Here is a 17455-nt window from a genome sequence, read left to right on the forward strand (position 1 = left end):
CCGAAGGCAGCAGCACACTTGGGCTGGCTGATGGGTGTGAGAGTGAGAGGAGGCCCAACTCAGGCTGCCCTGAATTCAACGGTGAAGCCCTCCAGGAGCCCCAGCACACTTAGAACAACTGGAGGTCTAATTCTCAGACTGAGGACCCTGGGGGCACCTGGGGCTGCCTGGCCAGCAGCAGGCACTGCCTTCTCACTCCATCTTCCTGAGGCAGGACTGACAGAGAAGCCTTCCCCAATATAAGCCTCTTCTTAAACATTTACTTAAAGCTCTATTCAGGGAGCAGTCGTGAACCGTGGTCCCCGAATGGGCTCCTCTAGCTCCTCCTCAGGAGGTATGTCCATGTGCATTTCTGGTCCTGAACCGTTGTCCTGCAGGTGTTCCATCTCAGTGGGGCTGGGTGGATGGGCCATATCTGACTGGGAGAGATGTTGCCTCGAAGAAACTGCAAGACAGGAGGGCATGGGTGGCTCCACCATGTATCCCACACCCACTAAGGCCCACTCAGCTCACCCAAAGCACAGGGAAGTCAGGCATGGCCCCACTGGCCAGGCTGGTGGGATTGGAGTATGCAGAGTACTTAGGAGCGCTGGAGCAGTTGGGGCTCCTTTATAATCCCTGTAAAGGAAAGTTAGTCAGTAAACATGCCCTCTTGTTGGGGCCAAAAGTCTGCCTCTTGGGTAATGTTAATACAGGACTGTTTAGGCAACATCACACAGATCATAAAGGCACAGGAATGTTTCCTAAGACTTCTCTGCGCCTTGGTATTCTCAGCTGTAACTGGGGCTAACAATGGTCCCTACCCCTTAGTATTGGTGTGTGGATTAAAATTGTTTGTATGTATAAAAACTCCTAAATGCTGCCTGAACAGGAGGGCATCCCCAATGAAGGCGAGGCACCATTACCAACAAAGCTTTCTCTTCTGTTTTCCCTTCTTCCTTTGTCACAGGCACTCACTGAATGTGGGAATGGAAGGGTGTTACAGAGCACAGAGGATTTGAGCCCTCAAGCTGGGGATGGGGATGGTGTGTGGGTGTCAGGGGATCCTTGAACCTCCTACAGATTTACTAGGTACTGAGGGTACGTGAGTATTTGATAAATGGAAGGTTGACACCTTTGTGACAATCTCACAGGGGCCCTAACTCTAAGAAGCATGCATCCAGCACCCCACCCCCTTGATGACAGATGAGAAAACCTAGGTCTGCAGAGGGGAGAGACCTGAATAGTCACCTGGTATTGATCAAGCCTTTTGGCCCCAGGATCCTAGCAAGGGACCCAGGCCCTTGTGTGGCTAACCTTGAGGCCCTTTGCTCCCTGACCTTAAGATGTGGTCTAGCTCCTTGGATGAGACCAGGGGCTGTGGGGGCTTTCTAGGCCTGGGGGTGGGAGGAATACCTCCAGGCAGCACCAGAGTGAGGGGTCCCTTGGGGCCTGATCATGGTCCCATGTCCTACAGGTGCTTGGATCCCATAAGCAGCAGCTCAAAGAGAATCCTGTTATGTGAGAAGGGAAGGACTGGGCTTAAGCCAGAGAAACCTGAGTCCTCTTGTATGAATCAGGAACAGCAGTAGTATCCACCCCATAGACCTGGCACATGCCAAGCACTCAGTAATTGACTTTCTCTTTTCCTTCCCATCCTACCCTTCAGCTCCCAGCCTTTCCTCTCTTCAGGGAAACAAAGGTATAAACTAGGGGGTGGTGGGGCAGGAAGGAGAGACCAGAGGACAGTGTTCAAGCCATATGGAAGGACACCTCATCCAGAAGAAAGCTACCTGAGTTGTTGCCAGCCAATAGGTGGGTGCTCTGAGGCCGGGAGGGCAGCTGTCCGATGTTACCCAGGGCCTGATGCCTGGGCAGGTGGGGCCGGGGCTGCTTGGTCTTGTGCTTTGACACTCCTGAGCGCAGTGGAGGGAAGAGTCTTTTCTGAGACAGACCCAGGCACATGGGGAGATGGATGTAGGCTGCAGGTCATAGCCAGCCTCAGCGGAATGGTCAGAATTTGTAGATCTGCCCCTTCACCCTTTACAGGCACTTCACTCATTCACATGCCCACCCATCCACCCCCCCCCGCCCCCTGCTCACCCAGCTCTTGACCATTGCTCTTTCCACCCACCATCCATCTATGCTCCTCTATCTGTCCATCCTTCTACTCACTCATTCTCTGAAAAACTACACACATCAGCTATGTGCCAGGTGTGGTGAGTTCTAGGTGCTCGCAGGGTTAAAAGGCACAATGGGAAGTGGTAAGCAGCCCGATTCAGATATGGGGAACTGGAAGCCAGCCTTCAGGGTCGTGGGAGATCATTAAGGGATGGTGTCTTGCAGGGTTTTAAAGAAGGGACCGGTACAGCTTGGCTGTGTTGATGGGAACAGCCTGAGGTGGGTCAGCTCAGCAGTGGTAACAGGAGAAGACTAGCAAGAAAAGATGGGGCCACCACCTGCTGGGTGATTGGCTGAGGCAGGAAAGCTGTCTTCTATCCGTAAGCACTTACCTGGGGGCTTTTGGAGAGACCTGAACATCTGGAGGCAGGGAAATGAAGAAGGTGGCACCCACAGTCTGGTAGCCCAAGGTATGCTCAACCTTCCAGGAGATGGATGGTCCCTTAGGACTCAAGTAAGGACCCTGGGCTACCTGCATACTCACTGTCTTTGTTCAGGATGCCTGGCAGTCTCGTATCCATCCGTCCCTTGTAAATATGTCCATCTAGGCCCAGGATGTCCACCTCGTCATGCTGTAGAGGCAAACAGTCCGTTACCACTACGACACCTAGACCTTTCCCTCTGCTCCTGCTCCTGTGAAGGCCTGGGGTGCAGAGCACTGTTCTGACTCCTGGTACCAAACAGTGCTTACAACTCTTACAGTGTGGACCCTGGGCTGCACCAGGGCAGTGACAAGGTGGGAGGAAGTGGAAAGCACGTGGTTCTCAGGCCCTGCGGTGGCGGTGCCTGCTGGCAGAGCTGGAGTGGCAATCTTTTTCCCAAGGCAGGATGTAAAGAAGGGGCTTGAATTGGGTCTGATTAAGAAACCGCCCCAAGGCAAGGGGCACAGGAGGTGACTTCAGGTTGTTTTTCCAGAATGACTTGGAATCTGGGGCATGTCAGGACCTTCCTCCCTGAGGCTCCCTGGTAGGGCCCAGACCTTCATGGCTATCTGGATCTCCTCAGGAGCATACGGGCCCTGGGACAGGTGCTGCTGGCGGCTACGGCGGTAGGGGTAGGTGAGGGTGTGGCTTCCTCCACAGCGCCGGGGCACAGTGGAGTAGGTGTAACCCACCATCGCATCTGGCACCCTGTGATGCAGACAGCATGGAGTCAGTGAGAGCTACCGAGAGTGTGACCTGGGACACACCTATGATGGGGCTAGCCAGAGACACAGAGGCAGCTCTCTTGAGGAGTCCCCAGGAGTCAGGGCAGGAGCAAGGGGCCAGGGACAGGTGGGTGAGTGAGCACAGCAACTTTGAGGCCACCACACATACACACAAGCATGTTCACGCACACATGTTTTTACACACCTTCCCCTTTGCTCACATGGTTGTGGGGTGGGCATAAACCAGGCACAGTCACCTGGACTCTGTCCCCTACCGTTTGTAGCAAGGGGAAGTGAGGCCCTGGGCCTGCAGCAGCTCGTGGATCATCTGACTGCTAGCCTTCACAGAGCCTCCAAAGTGGATCTGCACCTTCTCAATGTCCATCAGCATCTTGGAGTGCATGGTGCGCAGGCGCCCTGCACTCCGCTCCATCGGTGACAGGTCACCCCGACAGAAAGTGCTGCCTAGCTTGAGGCTGTGGGGCCCAGGTGGAAGGGAGGGTGGTCAGCCCAAGATGGACAGAGCCCCACATCCTCCATTCCTATACTTGGCGTAAATACTTCCTTCCACCATGGGCCTTTATTCTGCAAAATCCTGTGCGGGCGGAGCTAGCACCCTTGAAAGGCTTGAGGCCTGCAGGCTTGGGGCAGTTTGGTCCCAGGGCATCAGCCCTCTCCAAGGCACCCCTGAGGGGCCACACTTGCCCAGAAAGGTTTTCCCCAGAGGCCAAAGTATAAATGAGTCAAAGGGGAGAGAGCAGAAGGGCTAGCAGGTAGTTCAGAACCCGACTGGTGGCAGGTTCCTACCTCAGGCCCTGTACAGTGCCCCAGGGCACCCTCTGGAGCCTTCTCTACCCCACCCTCCCACTCAGTCCTGCCCAGGACTCCACTGCCCCGTACTTGCGGCTCTGCTGGCGGACCTGCTCCAGCTCGAATATTGTGTAGGGGCGAATGGACCGGTGTGCTGGCAGGCCAGGACTCATAGGAATCAGGGGTATCATTCTGGACAGGGACACAGAGGTAGGGGGGCTCAGATTTGGACATTCCATCACTGGATCCACCTACCACTCCCATATTCCATCAGCCTAAAGGACCTTCCTAACCACCCCAGACTAGCCAGGCCTGAGAAGGCGCAGGGCAGGAAGTTGGCCCAGGAGACTGAAGGAAAAGATAAGAGGTGAGGTAGGCAGATGGAGAAAGTGAAGCCCTGTATGCCACCCCACCATGGTCACCAGCTGCCCTGGGCCAGGTATGAGCACTCACTGTCCAGTCACAGCTGTCTCCAGGGGCCGGTCACATGAGAGGCAGTGGAAATGAGCCAAGAGCCGCCTGTTGGGAGTGAGGTGCACAGAAGGGGAGAGCTCAGAGGGGTTGGCTGCCCACAATCCAGACTGGCAGGAGGCTCAGTAGGGTGGCCCTGCTTTCGCACATGCCTGCTTCCACGCACACGGCCTGCACCTGCCATCCTTACTCAAAGTCAGCAGGGTTCCCAGGGTCCCAAGCGTGCTCTTCATAGGCCTTGGGGCCCCTCTGGTGGCCAAGAATGGTAATCCTGGGCTTCAAGGCCACTACCACCCAGGTCCCCAAGGAACATCTCAATTCTGAGACTACAGACCTCTCCCTGTCCCAAGGGCCCAGTGCAACACACCTCAGCCAGGGAGTCTTAGCATCTCCCAACTCCCTTTCTCTGTGGTCATCTGAAGGGGTCTGAGCTAGAAGACTTCTTCCAGCTCTAAAATTGTCCCTCCAACAATGGGACATCTCTGGAAGATTCAGTTTGTTGGGGGTCCTCAGCCCACCACCTGCCCTCCCAGCAAGGTATGCCACTTCCCAGCTATCTCCGGGCCTCACCTCCTCATGGCAGCTGCCTCATCTGCCTGGTAGAGTGGAGGGCGCTCTTTGAGCTGCTTCCGCAGCGATCTCCACCGATCCTCCAGCAGCTGCTTCACAGGGTCTAGCTCCAGGCGGTCCAGCTGGGTGGGGGTGGGTTCCAGGTGAGACCAAGGCAGCAGATGGGGGTCTAGCCTTGAGGGCAGTGGAGGACAGCCCCACCCATCCTGCAGCCTTTCCTGCACTCACCTTGCTGTCCATCTGTACCAAGAGTTTGTCCAACATCTTCTGCCAGTCTTGCTCCTGCCCAGTCATCTTGGCCACCAGCTCCTGCATCATGTGGGTTAGCTGCTCTGTGGTGGCATCAAACTGGACACGGCTCACTTTGGCTGCTAGGGCACTCTTGTCTGCTTTCTGCATGAAGAGTAGGGGAGGCCCCACTTGGGAGAGGGCCATGACAGGGCCCACCCCCCCCCATGTCAACCCCTGAAGCACAGTTTTCCAAGAGCCCACATCTCCATGCCCTACACCACCAGCCCCTCACCCCTCTGGCCAGCAAGACCACCCTAGGGCAGAGGGCCCCTGGGAACTGGTGCTTACCACATGGATCTCCATCTCCAGGTGCTCCCTGTTGGCCTTTTCCTTCTCGAGCTTTTCCAGTCCCTGGTACAGCATCTGGAGGCCCAGAAAGTAAGAAATAAAGAACCAGCAGCTGAGCAGCAGGGGTGGGTGGTGGGGGCCTCAGCCTTGCCCTAGCTGCTCACGTCAATGTCCTTCTGCTTCTGCTGATGGTCCTCGATGAGGTTGCTAGTAGTGATGTTTAGCTTCTCGCAGTCACCCAGCACCTGCAGGATGGCGCTCTGTACATGGCCCAGCAGCTCCTCGTCCTGTGGCAGGGGGCACAGGGAGGACTCTCTGAGGCTGCTGGGTGGCCCTACACCACCCAATAAGGAAGCTCATTTCAGATCCATGTCCATTTTATATAGTGACATTCAGTTTCCCACCAACAGTTGTGTTCCCAGCCAGACAGGGACAGCAGTCCTCTACATCCTCATGGATTTGCCCCAAGGTGTAGGACCACCCAGCAGCCTCAAAAAGTCCTCCCTATGTCCCCTGCCATAGGACGAGGAGCTGCTGGGCCAAGTACAGTGATCAGCAGAGGTGACTGAGGCTCAGGAGCATGTGCTGCTCTTGAGCTGCTTCTAGAGAGAGATCTCCACTGGTCCTCCAGCAGCACTTCACTAGGTCTAGCTCCAGTGGCTGTAGTCTCTCCCCACCTTCCCTGATCTTGGATTCAGGATCCAAACATGAATTCCTGAGTCCAGGAGCAGGACTTGTGGGGAGAAATCTGGAAGGAATTGGGAAGATGGGCATGCCAGGGGAGTGGCTGTCTGCTCAAATGTGCACACACATGGCACTGCTCTACCCTTGACCAGCCAGGACCACCCCACCCACTGAACCAGCTCTTCTCAGTCTCCTGTCCCCAGAGCTGACTCACAGCTACTCACGCTGTGACCCTGTGGAAGGATCAGGGAGTTTTGTAGGATCTGGCTAAAGATGATCTCAAGCCTGAAGCTCCCCTTCTTGGGGAGAGCTGTCAGCTGACACTCTGCAGGGCCTCCAGGGCACTGGGAGGGAGGCAAGCAGAGACTCACCTGGCTCTGGAGCTTGGCCTTCTTAGAAGGCCGGGAGGCAGCCAGGTTGCTGACTATGTCCTGGAGCTGCTCATAGCGCTGTACGAGTGTGCTGACCTGATGGCCCAGGTCCAGGCTGCAGGCCGGACAGGTAGCATTGGGGTCAATCCGGCCAGGTGTGAAGTAAGTCAAGGGCTTGTGTGGGGTCATGCTCATGGACAGCAGGGTGGAAGAGGAGGCCAGCATACTCTCGATGATTGTCCTCAGCTTGTCTAACTGGGTGAAGGAAAGACATGGGGAGAGGACAGAGACAGTCTCAGCCATATTCTGCCCAGACCACCAATGCTAGTGAGATGCTTCCTGCCTCTTCCTGACTGAGAGGGCAGTCACCACCCTTTGGTGCCTTGCAGAATGTACAGAGTGTAGTAGGCACCCCATCTCTGTTGGTCAACCAGTGAACAGTGCTCTCTTTGGGGTCAGCCTGAACGCCACATAAAGCACTGGTGGCTGGATGTTGTGGCCACATCTGTCATACTAAGGACTCAGGAGCAGAGGCAGGAGGATTGCAAGTTTGAGGCTAGCCTCAGCAACTTAGTGAGACCTGTCTCAAGATGAAAATTTTTTTATTATTTTTTAGTTGTAGTTGGACACAATACCTTTATCTTATTTATTTTTATGTGGTACTGAGAATTTAACCCAGGGCCTCACATGTGCTAGGCGAGCTCTCTACTGCTGAGCCATGACCCCAGCCCCAAAGATGAAATATTTTTTAAAAGGGCTGGGAATATAATGCAGTGGTAGAGTGCCCCTGGTTCAACCTCCTGTACCACCAAAAGTAAAAATTCAATTGAATAAAGCATTTGCAGGTAGGAGGTTTCTGGACCTTTCTCCAGTCAGCCCATTGATCTGCTCTGGCTAAACCCTAAAGTGATCCATAGATATTCACAGCACTCTGATGACAGCCAGGTTGCTTGGGGGCCTAGGGGTGTGAATGGTGGGCTTGCCCATGCTCTGTGCCACCAAGTATGTGCATAACTGACAGTAAAGGGATGGGACAGTGAAGACAGTGCTGCAGGGGTCTCTCAGGGTCAGGGGGTATAAGCCCCTTCCAGGGACAGTTGCTTGGCCTGGCCCTGCTGCTCTCCTCTGCAGCCCCTTGTCCAGCTTGTTGTTGCTAATGACCGGGCCTAAGCAGAGCACAATTTAAAAGCAACCAACCTGGACTGGCCAGAGACCCTCAACTCATTGCCTGACTCAAAAAGGGGCACGGCCAACCTGTACCCCCCATCCACCCATCCCCCAATTTGGTAGTGGGCAGAAAAGTCAAAAAACTACAGGGCTCAGGGCAGCCATTTGGAACCATGTGTAAGAGACAAGTTGCTTGGGAACAGAATGGAAGAGAGGTGGGGAGGCTGAGAGGGATGGGTGAGGAAAAAGACAAAGGTATGCAGAAAACCAAACATGGGGAAACACCCCAACTGCCCGCTGTGGCCTGGACATACCCCCCCCCAACTCTGTATATACTCAATGTGTCTCCCTTTTGCTTGAACAAACAGGACTTGCAACTGAATGGCCTTGGCTGAGGCCAGCACATAACAGGTCTCTGGGATGCAAAGGGACAGAGTCATTCTCTCAAAGGGAAAAGGAACAGTCCCAGAAAAATGGGCATCTCAGTGATGCCTTGAAGAACATAAAGCAGCTCTCTGGGTAAAGAAGATCCAGGAGGAGAATTCCAGAACAAAGATAGCATGAGAAAGGGGGAGGGGGCTAAAAGACAGGCAGGAAGGCCGAGGGCTGGAGGCTGGACATGAGGAAGGTTTGACTAGAGGAGAGGCTGCACAACCAGGGGGAAGGTCCCTGCTGATTACCAAGACCAGACAGGAACTTTGGGCCAGCAGGTGACTTTGTACCCTCTCTGCCCCACATGGGATAATTGGCTCAGTCTTGAAATGTTACATGCCATTGCACCAACAGCTGGGAAGAGAGACCACAACATGGCTCAAGGCACACAGGGATTCCTGACTGGAATCCCTGGGCCCAGTGGCTTTCCCTAGGTGGTCCTTCTGTGAGTGCTCAGGGGACTGCTCCTAAGTCAGACACTCTTTACTAGGAAAACTAAGGACAGTGTCATTCAAGAATCAAAGGTAGACACTCACTACTGAGAAAGTGAGAGGCTGGGTTGTAGCTTGGTGGGAGAGCTCTTGCCTGGCCTGGGTTCCATCCCTAACACCACAAAAAAGAAAAAGAAAAAAAAAAAAAAAAAAGAAAAGAAAAGAAAAGACAGCCTGCAGAGTGGGAGAAAATGTTTGCAAGTCTATACCAGATAAACCTGGTATCCAGAATATGTAAAGAACTTGTGGAACTCAACAATAACAAGATAAATTACTCAATGTAAAAAATGGACTAAGGATTTGAGTAGATATTTGTATCCCTTATCGCTAAAAAACAAGGCATACAACTGTCAAAAAGCACATGTAAAGGTGCTCAGCATGATTAGTCATCAAGAAAATGTAAGTCAAAACCATAATGAGATACCACTTCACTCTCTCTAGGATGGCTCGAATTAAAAGAAAGAAAATAAACAACCAATAAAAAAAAATTAAAAAATTAAAAAAAAAAAAGAAAGAAAATAACAAGTGTTGGTGAGGACAGGGAGAAAGTGGAACCCTCTCAACATTGCTAGGAGGAATGTCAGATGGTGTGGCCACTTTGGAAAACAGTCTGGCAGGCCCTCAAATGATAATTAAAGCTGTCATATGACCCAGCAATCCCACTCTTGGTATGTTCCTAAGAGAAATTAGAACATCTCCACATTAAAAACTTGTACAGGGATGTTCATGGCAGCATTAGTTTTAATTGCGAAAAGATGGAAACAACTCAAATGTTCTTCAACTGATGAATAGATAAATTGTGGTATAGCCACAAAGTGAAACTGTCCTGAGTAATAAAGAGTGAAGGACTGATACATGCTGCAACATGGATGGACCTTGAAAACACTACTCAGAAAAAGAAGCCAGATGCAAAAGACCATTTATCACAAGATTTTGTTTCTATGAAATGAATGTCCAAAAGAAGACACTTCCAAAAGACAGAAAGCAGAAGAATGGTTGTCAGGGCCTGGGGCTTGTGTGGCGGGGTCATGGGGTGTGGGAGAGAAACTGCTAACAGGATTAAAGCCTCTTCAGGCAGTGATGAAACATCTTGGAATTGGGTTGTTGTCATGGTTGCACAACTTGTGAGTTATTACAAAATACCTGGTTCACTTTATTATTATTATTATTTTGGTACTGGAACTCCAGGGTGCTCCTCCACTCTGCTACATTTTTTCAAGTTTTAAGACAGGGTCTTGCTAAGTTTCTGAGGGTCTTGCTAAACTGCTGAGACTGGCCTCCAGCCTATGACCTTCCTGCCTCAGCCTCCTGAGCCCAGGTATTAGAGGTATGTGCTACTGTGCCCGACTGTCTTTTTCACTTTAAAAGGGCAATTTTATAATATGTAAATTATATAATGAAAGAAGGACAGGGAAAGTAGATGAGTGGGAGGTGTACAGCACATCATCACCTTGCTCCAGGATGCCCGTGCCTGTGCACCTGTGGCCCAATTCGGTTTTGCATTGGGAGGAGGCTGAATCCTAGACACAGTCACCTCCCCACACATGCTAAGGGGGACCTGAAAGCTTGGTCTCTGAGCAGTGAGAAGGCAGGCCTGTCCACTGTCCATAGCCAACTCTGAGAAGGGTGCGTGGTCCCTGGAGCTGAGGAGCACCAGTTCCTCACCTGGTCCTGCAGGTAAAGTGAGGCTTCCGAGACGGAGTTCTCCATGGCAGCCTTGCCTCGTTCCTGACTCTCCCGCAGCTCAGACAGCTCCTTCTCAATGTCAGCCACGGTGACTCTGCGATATATAAGAGACCACCTAGTTCCAGGGCCAGCTCAGAGAAGGGAGCCCAGTAGTACCAAGCCTGGCCACCCCGGACGCAGGGGATGAGAGGAGGCTGGCTCTGTCTAGGGAGCCCCAGGTCCTACTTTTGTTCCAGGGGCTGCCCCATGTGTTGGCCTAAGGCTTCTAGGCGGTGATACAGGGCCCTGCAAAGAGGAGCTCTGAGGAGCTTGAGCTGTATCTCCCTGGGGACAGTGTGAAGAGCCTTGTGCTCTTCTTAGACCTGCTAATGAGCTGTTTTAGGAACCTGGGGAACTTGTACCACTTCCTTGAACTAGATCTGGCAACCTGAAGACTAGGTATGATCCAGGTCAAAGACAGCAGTCAGGTCAGAGCAGGAGGAAAAGTGAAGGCTGCCACCGCCTTCTGTCTTGGGAACACAGGACACCAGGACTGCAGTGCACAGGGTAGGGGCATCTCACCTGATGATGCCCAGCTGCAGGCTCAGCTGACTAGCCTTCAGCTCCTTCCCTGCTTCCCGGTCACTGTCACCCTCCAGGATTCTTTGTAGCTTGTTCAGCTGCAAACCCAATGGAAGGGGAAGGTCAGGTAGGCCTGCTCCCCCCTTTCCTGCATGTGATCCTGCAACCCCCACACACTCCTCTCCATTCTCTAATCTTTACCTAATGAAATCTAGGTCCTCTCTGGACATCCAGCCACCCATCTACCTCCTGGATGTAGTTGTTGGCATTGAGAATGCTAAATTCCTAGCAGCCCCTTGCAATGACCTCTGTCCCCAGAAAGTGCCAAGACTGCTTAACTCAGCTGTATCTTAATAGCTTTGAGGGTCAGGAAACAAACACAGTAACACCCAGGGTGCACTTTCTACCTGAGGGATGGCAAAGGCCCAATCAGATCTGAAAAAGGACTCTGTCACCCTCAAGCACAAAGCACAAAGGCTCTGACCCACCCCATCCAGAAGGCAAAGGAGGTTCACTCTCCCTTACATACTTGGGCTCTTTCTTGCTGAACTTCTTTGGCCAAGGTCTTTATGCTTTTCAGCTGTTCCTGCAGGTCAGGGGGTATGGTTTTTTGGACTAGGAAAAATGGAGACCTTAATGTCAAAAGGGTTAGATTCCCAGTGGGCTCCCACTCTCTTTCCAACCCCACAAAATGAAGGACCCCAGAGAACACTGCCTTCCCTGGTGACTGGGGCGAGGAGATGAGGAAAGAGGGAAGAGGGTTGTCTTGCACCCATAGAAACCCCGCCCACAGACCCACGACTAAAATCTTAATTACTCCCTGGAACCTAAACTTGTGATTGGACCATTTTTCCTCCTATGCTGGGGATGGAACCCAGAGCCTGGCATAAGCCAGACAAGCACTCTTCTACTTAGCGACACCCCCAGCCCTGAGCAAGTGTTAAGTTCAGTCCTCAGCATTCTCTCCCCACGCCTCCCGACACCTCCCCCAGCTGCTCTCCAGGAGGACTGACAGAGGCAGAAGAGGCACTCTTCATCCCTCCCCTAGGCTCCACCAGCCCCGCTGGCCTGCCCCAGCCTTTGCCCGACCCGTTCATTTGGACCCTGAAGGCCTGTGGAGCCCAGAAGGTCTGAGAGGGACGCTATGCCTATATGGCCAGGGGAAGGAAAGGATGCCACCGACTTAGAGTGAAAACAGTGCCCTCTCCTCCCCCACACCCCACAAGTGGTACCCACCCATCAGTGCGAGTAGGTACTCTATCTTCTCCAAGTCAGTCTGGCCAGCTTTCTCCTCATCCAGATCCTTTATTCTCTCCTTTAGCTCCACATAGCGACCGATCATCTCTCCCATCAGACGAAACGTTTCCACCGCTATGGGGAAGTTGGGGGCCAGTTTCTCCAGTGAATCATGTCGCTCACTCTGGACCTCACTCCTTTCGGAGTCTTCTTGACTCACGAAAGAGGGAACTTCTTGGACAGAGGCAGCCTGGGCAGGTCGCCCAGGTTGCTGTAAATCACTTGTTCTGCGTAGATCCAAATATTCCTGATCGTGTGGACCAATACCCTCATAATCTGGGCCACCAGAGGCAGAGACAGAATATTCTCTATCTTGCTGAACTGCACTTGGGTACACCTGTTCTGGCTGATCTGGCCCAGATGATACCAAAAGCTGTTGATCTGGGGCTTGGCCCCGCTGCTCTAGGCCAGGATGCATCAAACTTTGCTGATAGGTTTCTGGTGGTACCAAACCCCTCTGGTCTATAATTGGTGATGCCAAACCTCGACTGGGTAACAGTGATGACACCTGGCCACGTGGCTTTCGGCCAGAAGGTCCCATACCAGGTGGATATGGGCGAAGTGATGTCAAACCCTGAGGATCTCTCTGGAATGTTGGAAAGCCACGAGGTTCTGTGCCTGATGCCATCAAGCCTTGCCAATCAGCACTGGGTTGTCTCAAACCACGTTGATCCATTCCAGGTTGTACCACACCATGTGGATATGCACCAGCTTGAGCCAAACCGCCAGGATATGCACCAGCTTGAGCCAAACCGCCAGGATATGCACCAGCTTGAGCCAAACTGCCAGGATATGCACCAGGTTGGAAAACACCAGGTAGATAAGCATCAGGTTGGACCAAACCAGGTTGAGCTAAGCCAGACATGTATGCACCAGGTTGAACTAAGCCATGTGGCCCTGTACTAGGTTGTAACAAAACACACTGACCCATTCCAGGCTGCCCTGTACCAAGCTGGACCAAACCACATTGATCCATACCATATGGCACAAAGCCATGCTGAACCACCCCAGGTTGCACCAAACCACGCTGACCCATGCCAGGTGGTACCAAGCCACGCTGGTCCACAACTGGTGGTGCTACAGCACGCTGATCCACACCAGGTGGCACCAAGCCACGCTGATCAACACCTGTTGGCGATACAGCATGCTGATCCATGCCAGTGGGCACCAACGCACGCTGATGCACGCCAGGTGGCACCAAGCCATGCTGATCCACACCTGGAGGCGCTACAGCACGCTGATCCACCCCAGTGGGCACCATCCCTCGCTGATCCACACCAGGTGGCACCGAGGCACGCTGATCCACACCTGGTGGCGCTACAGCACGCTGATCCACGCGAGTGGGCACCAACCCACGGTGATCCACGCCAGGTGGCACCAAGCCATGCTGATCCACACCTGGTGGCACTACAGCACGCTGATCCACACCTGTTGGTGCTACAGCACGCTGATCCACGCCGGTGGGCACCAACCCACGCTGATCCACGCTAGGTGGAACCAAGCCACGCTGGTCCACAAATGTTGGTGCTACAGCATGCTGATCCACGCCAGTGGGCACCAACCCACGCTGATCCCTGCCAGTGGGCACCAACGCACGCTTATCCATGCCAGGTGGCACCAAACCACGCTGATCCACACCTGGAGGCGCTACAGCATGCTGATCCACCCCAGTGGGCACTATCCCACGCTGATCCAATCCAGGTGGCACCAAGCCACGCTGATCCACACCTGGTGGTGCTACATCACGCTGATCCACACCTGGTGGCGCTACAGCACGCTGATCCATGCCAGTGGGCACCAACTCACGCTGATTCACTCCAGGGGGCACCAACCCATGCTGATCCACGCCAGGTGGCACCAAGCCACGCTGATCCAAACCTGGTGGCGCTACAGCACGCTGATCCACGCCAGTGGGCACTAACCCACGCTGATCCAAGCCAGGTGGCAACAAGCCAAGCTGATCCACACCTGGTGGTGCTACAGCACGCTGACCCACGCCAGTGGGCACCAACCCACGCTGATCCACACCAGGTGGCACCAAGCCACGCTGATCCACACCTGGTGGCACTACAGCACGCTGATACACGCCAATTGGCACCAACCCATGCTGATCCACACCAGGTGGCACCAAGCCACGCTGATACACACCTTTTGGCACCTCAGCACGCTGATCCACACCTGTTGGCACTACAGCACGCTTATTGACGCCAGTGGGCACCAACCCACGCTGATCCACGCCAGGTGGCACCAAGCCACGCTGATCCACACCTGGTGGCACTACAGCACGCTGATCCACACCTGTTGGCGCTACAGCACGCTGATCTACGCCGGTGGGCACCAACCCATGCTGATCCACGCCAGGTGCTACCAAGCCACGCTGATACACACCTGTTGGCGCCTCAGCACGCTGATCCACACCTGTTGGCACTACAGCACGCTGATCCACACCAGTGGGCACCAACCCACGCTGATCCATGCCAGGTGGCACCAAGCCACGCTGATCCACACCTGGTGGCGCTAGAGCTCGCTGATCCACTCCAGTGGGCACCAACCCACGCTGATCCATGCCAGGAGGAACCAAGCCACGCTGATCCACACCTGGTGGCGCTAGAGCTCGCTGATCCACTCCAGTGGGCACCAACCCACGCTGATCCATGCCAGGAGGAACCAACCCACGCTGATCCACACCAGGTGTTACGAAGCCATGCTGATCCACACCTGGAGGTACTACAGCACGCCGATCCATGCCACGTGGCACTGAGCCACGCTGATCCACGCCACGTGGCACCAAGCCACGCTGATCCATGCCAGGGGGCACCAACCCACGCTGATCTATGACAGGTGGTACTACAGAACGCTGATCCACACCATGGGGCACCAAGCCATGCTGATCCATGCCAGGGGACACCAACCCACGCTGATCCATACCACGTGACACAAAACCATACTGATCCATGCCAGGGTACACTAACCCATGCTGATCCACGCCAGGTGATACTATAGCACCCTGATCCAGGCCAGAGGGAATCGTGGCATGCTGATCCATGCCAGGGGGCTCTAAGCCACGTTGATCCATGCCAGTTGTTACTATAGCACCCTGATCCATGCCAGGGGACATCAAACCATGCTCATCCACACCAGCTGGCACCAGGCCATGTTGATCTTTGTCAGGAGATACTACTACAGTACCCTGATCCACACTGGGTGGTACTACAGCACCCTGATCCACACCAGGTGGCACAAAGCCACGCTGATCCATGCCAGGTGGTGCCATGCCATGCTGATACATGCCAGGTGGTACATCAGCACCCTGATCCACACCAGGTGGCACCATGCCATGCTGATACACACCAGGGGGCACCATGCCACGCTGATGCATGCCAGGGGGCACCATGCCACGCTGATACATGCTAGGTGACACCAAGCCAGGCTGATCCATACCAGGTGGTACTACTATAGTACCCTGATCCACACCGGGTGGCACAAAGCCACGCTGATCCATGCTAGGTGGCACCATGCCACGCTGATATACACCAGGGGGCACCATGCCATGCTGATCCATGCCGGGGGGCACCATGCCACGCTGATACATTCCTGGTGGCACCATGCCACGCTGATACATGCTAGGTGACACCAAGCCAGGCTGATCCACACCGGGTGGCACAAAGCCACGCTGATCCATGGCAGGTGGCACCATGCCATGCTGATACACACCAGGGGGCACCATGTCATGTTGATCCACACCAGGTGACAGCAAGCCAGGCTGTTTCACGCCAGGTGCCATTAAGCCACGCTGATCCACACCAGGTGGCACCAAGCCAGGCTGACCCATGCTGGGTGGCACCAAACCAGGCTGATTCACACCCGGTAGAACCATGCCATGCTCATCCATGCAGGGTGGCACCAAGCCACGCTGATCTACGCCATGTGGCACCATGCCACGCTGATCCACACCAGGTGGCACCATGCCAGGCTTATCCACGGTGGTTGGCACCATGCCAGGCTGGTCCATGCTGGGTGGTACCATGCTAGGCTTACCCAGGGTGGTTGACACTATGCCAGGCTTACCCAAGGCGGGTGGCACCATGCCAGGCTTACCCATCTCACGTGGCACCGTGCCACGCTGATCCACACTGGGTGGCACCAAGCCAGGCTTATCCATGGCAGGTGGCACTATACCACGCTGATCCTTGGCAGGTGTCACCAAGCCAGGCTGACCCATGCCAGGCTTATCCATGGCAGGTGGCACTATACCATGCTGATCCTTAGCAGGTGGCACCAAGCCAGGCTGATCCATGTCAGATGGCACCATGCCAGGCTGATCCACACTGGGTGGCACCACGCCAAGCTGATCCATGCCAGGCTTATCCATGCTGGGTGGCACCATGCCAGGCTTACCCACACCATGTGGCACCGTGCCACGCTGAACCACACTGGGTGGCACCAAGCCAGGCTTTTCCATGGCGGGTGGCACTATACCATGCTGATCCTTGGCAGGTGGCACCAAGCCAGGCTGATCCGCACCTGGTGGCACTATGCTAGGCTGATCTACACTGGATGGCACCAAGCCACGTGGACCCACGCTGGGTGGCACCAAGCCACGCTGACCCATGCCACGTGGCACCAGGCCACGTGGACCCATGCGGGGTGGCAGCATGCCATGATGACCCATATCAGGTGGCACCACGCCTCGCTGACTCATCCCAGGTTGCACCAAATCATGCTGAACTGTATCAGGTGATATCAAACCATGCTGATCCACTCCTGGCTGCACCAAACCTTGCAGATCTATGCCAGGCTGGGCCAAACCATGCTGACCTATATCGGGTTGGACCAAATGATATGGCTCTGCAGCAGGCTGCACCAACCCAGGTGGAAATGCACCAGGCTGCACCCAATCACTAGGCAGTTCCCCTAGTTGTGCCAAACCATACTGATCTACTCCAGGATGGACTAACCCACGCTGATCTCTGGCACGTTGCACTTCACCACGTTGATCTGTACCAGGTGGCACCACATCATGTGGATAT

At 54.3% G+C, this 17455-nt stretch overlaps 1 protein-coding gene across 1 annotated transcript in view; it reads right to left on the reverse strand.

Moving 5' to 3' along the window:
- Window positions 1–237: 237 nt before the first annotated feature.
- Qrich2 (glutamine rich 2) overlaps window positions 238–17455 on the reverse strand; it is a 29419-nt gene continuing 12201 nt past the window's right edge. Inside the window, exons 6-27 of the mRNA XM_071603867.1 lie at window positions 17355–17393; window positions 17110–17204; window positions 15960–16098; window positions 14884–15143; window positions 14224–14583; window positions 13269–13377; window positions 12366–13166; window positions 11659–11744; window positions 11130–11227; window positions 10548–10662; window positions 6793–7047; window positions 5902–6024; window positions 5738–5812; window positions 5387–5551; window positions 5159–5280; window positions 4571–4636; window positions 4208–4309; window positions 3583–3783; window positions 3140–3290; window positions 2633–2732; window positions 1773–1895; window positions 238–445 (exon numbers count right to left, since the gene is read on the reverse strand). Coding sequence (XP_071459968.1) covers window positions 276–445; window positions 1773–1895; window positions 2633–2732; window positions 3140–3290; window positions 3583–3783; window positions 4208–4309; window positions 4571–4636; window positions 5159–5280; window positions 5387–5551; window positions 5738–5812; window positions 5902–6024; window positions 6793–7047; window positions 10548–10662; window positions 11130–11227; window positions 11659–11744; window positions 12366–13166; window positions 13269–13377; window positions 14224–14583; window positions 14884–15143; window positions 15960–16098; window positions 17110–17204; window positions 17355–17393 — 3755 coding nt within the window. The 3' untranslated portion in view covers window positions 238–275. The remainder of the gene's footprint in view (window positions 446–1772; window positions 1896–2632; window positions 2733–3139; window positions 3291–3582; window positions 3784–4207; window positions 4310–4570; window positions 4637–5158; window positions 5281–5386; window positions 5552–5737; window positions 5813–5901; window positions 6025–6792; window positions 7048–10547; window positions 10663–11129; window positions 11228–11658; window positions 11745–12365; window positions 13167–13268; window positions 13378–14223; window positions 14584–14883; window positions 15144–15959; window positions 16099–17109; window positions 17205–17354; window positions 17394–17455) is intronic.

The sequence above is a fragment of the Marmota flaviventris genome, chromosome 17, assembly GCF_047511675.1.
Source record: "Marmota flaviventris isolate mMarFla1 chromosome 17, mMarFla1.hap1, whole genome shotgun sequence".
Lineage (NCBI taxonomy): Eukaryota > Metazoa > Chordata > Mammalia > Rodentia > Sciuridae > Marmota > Marmota flaviventris.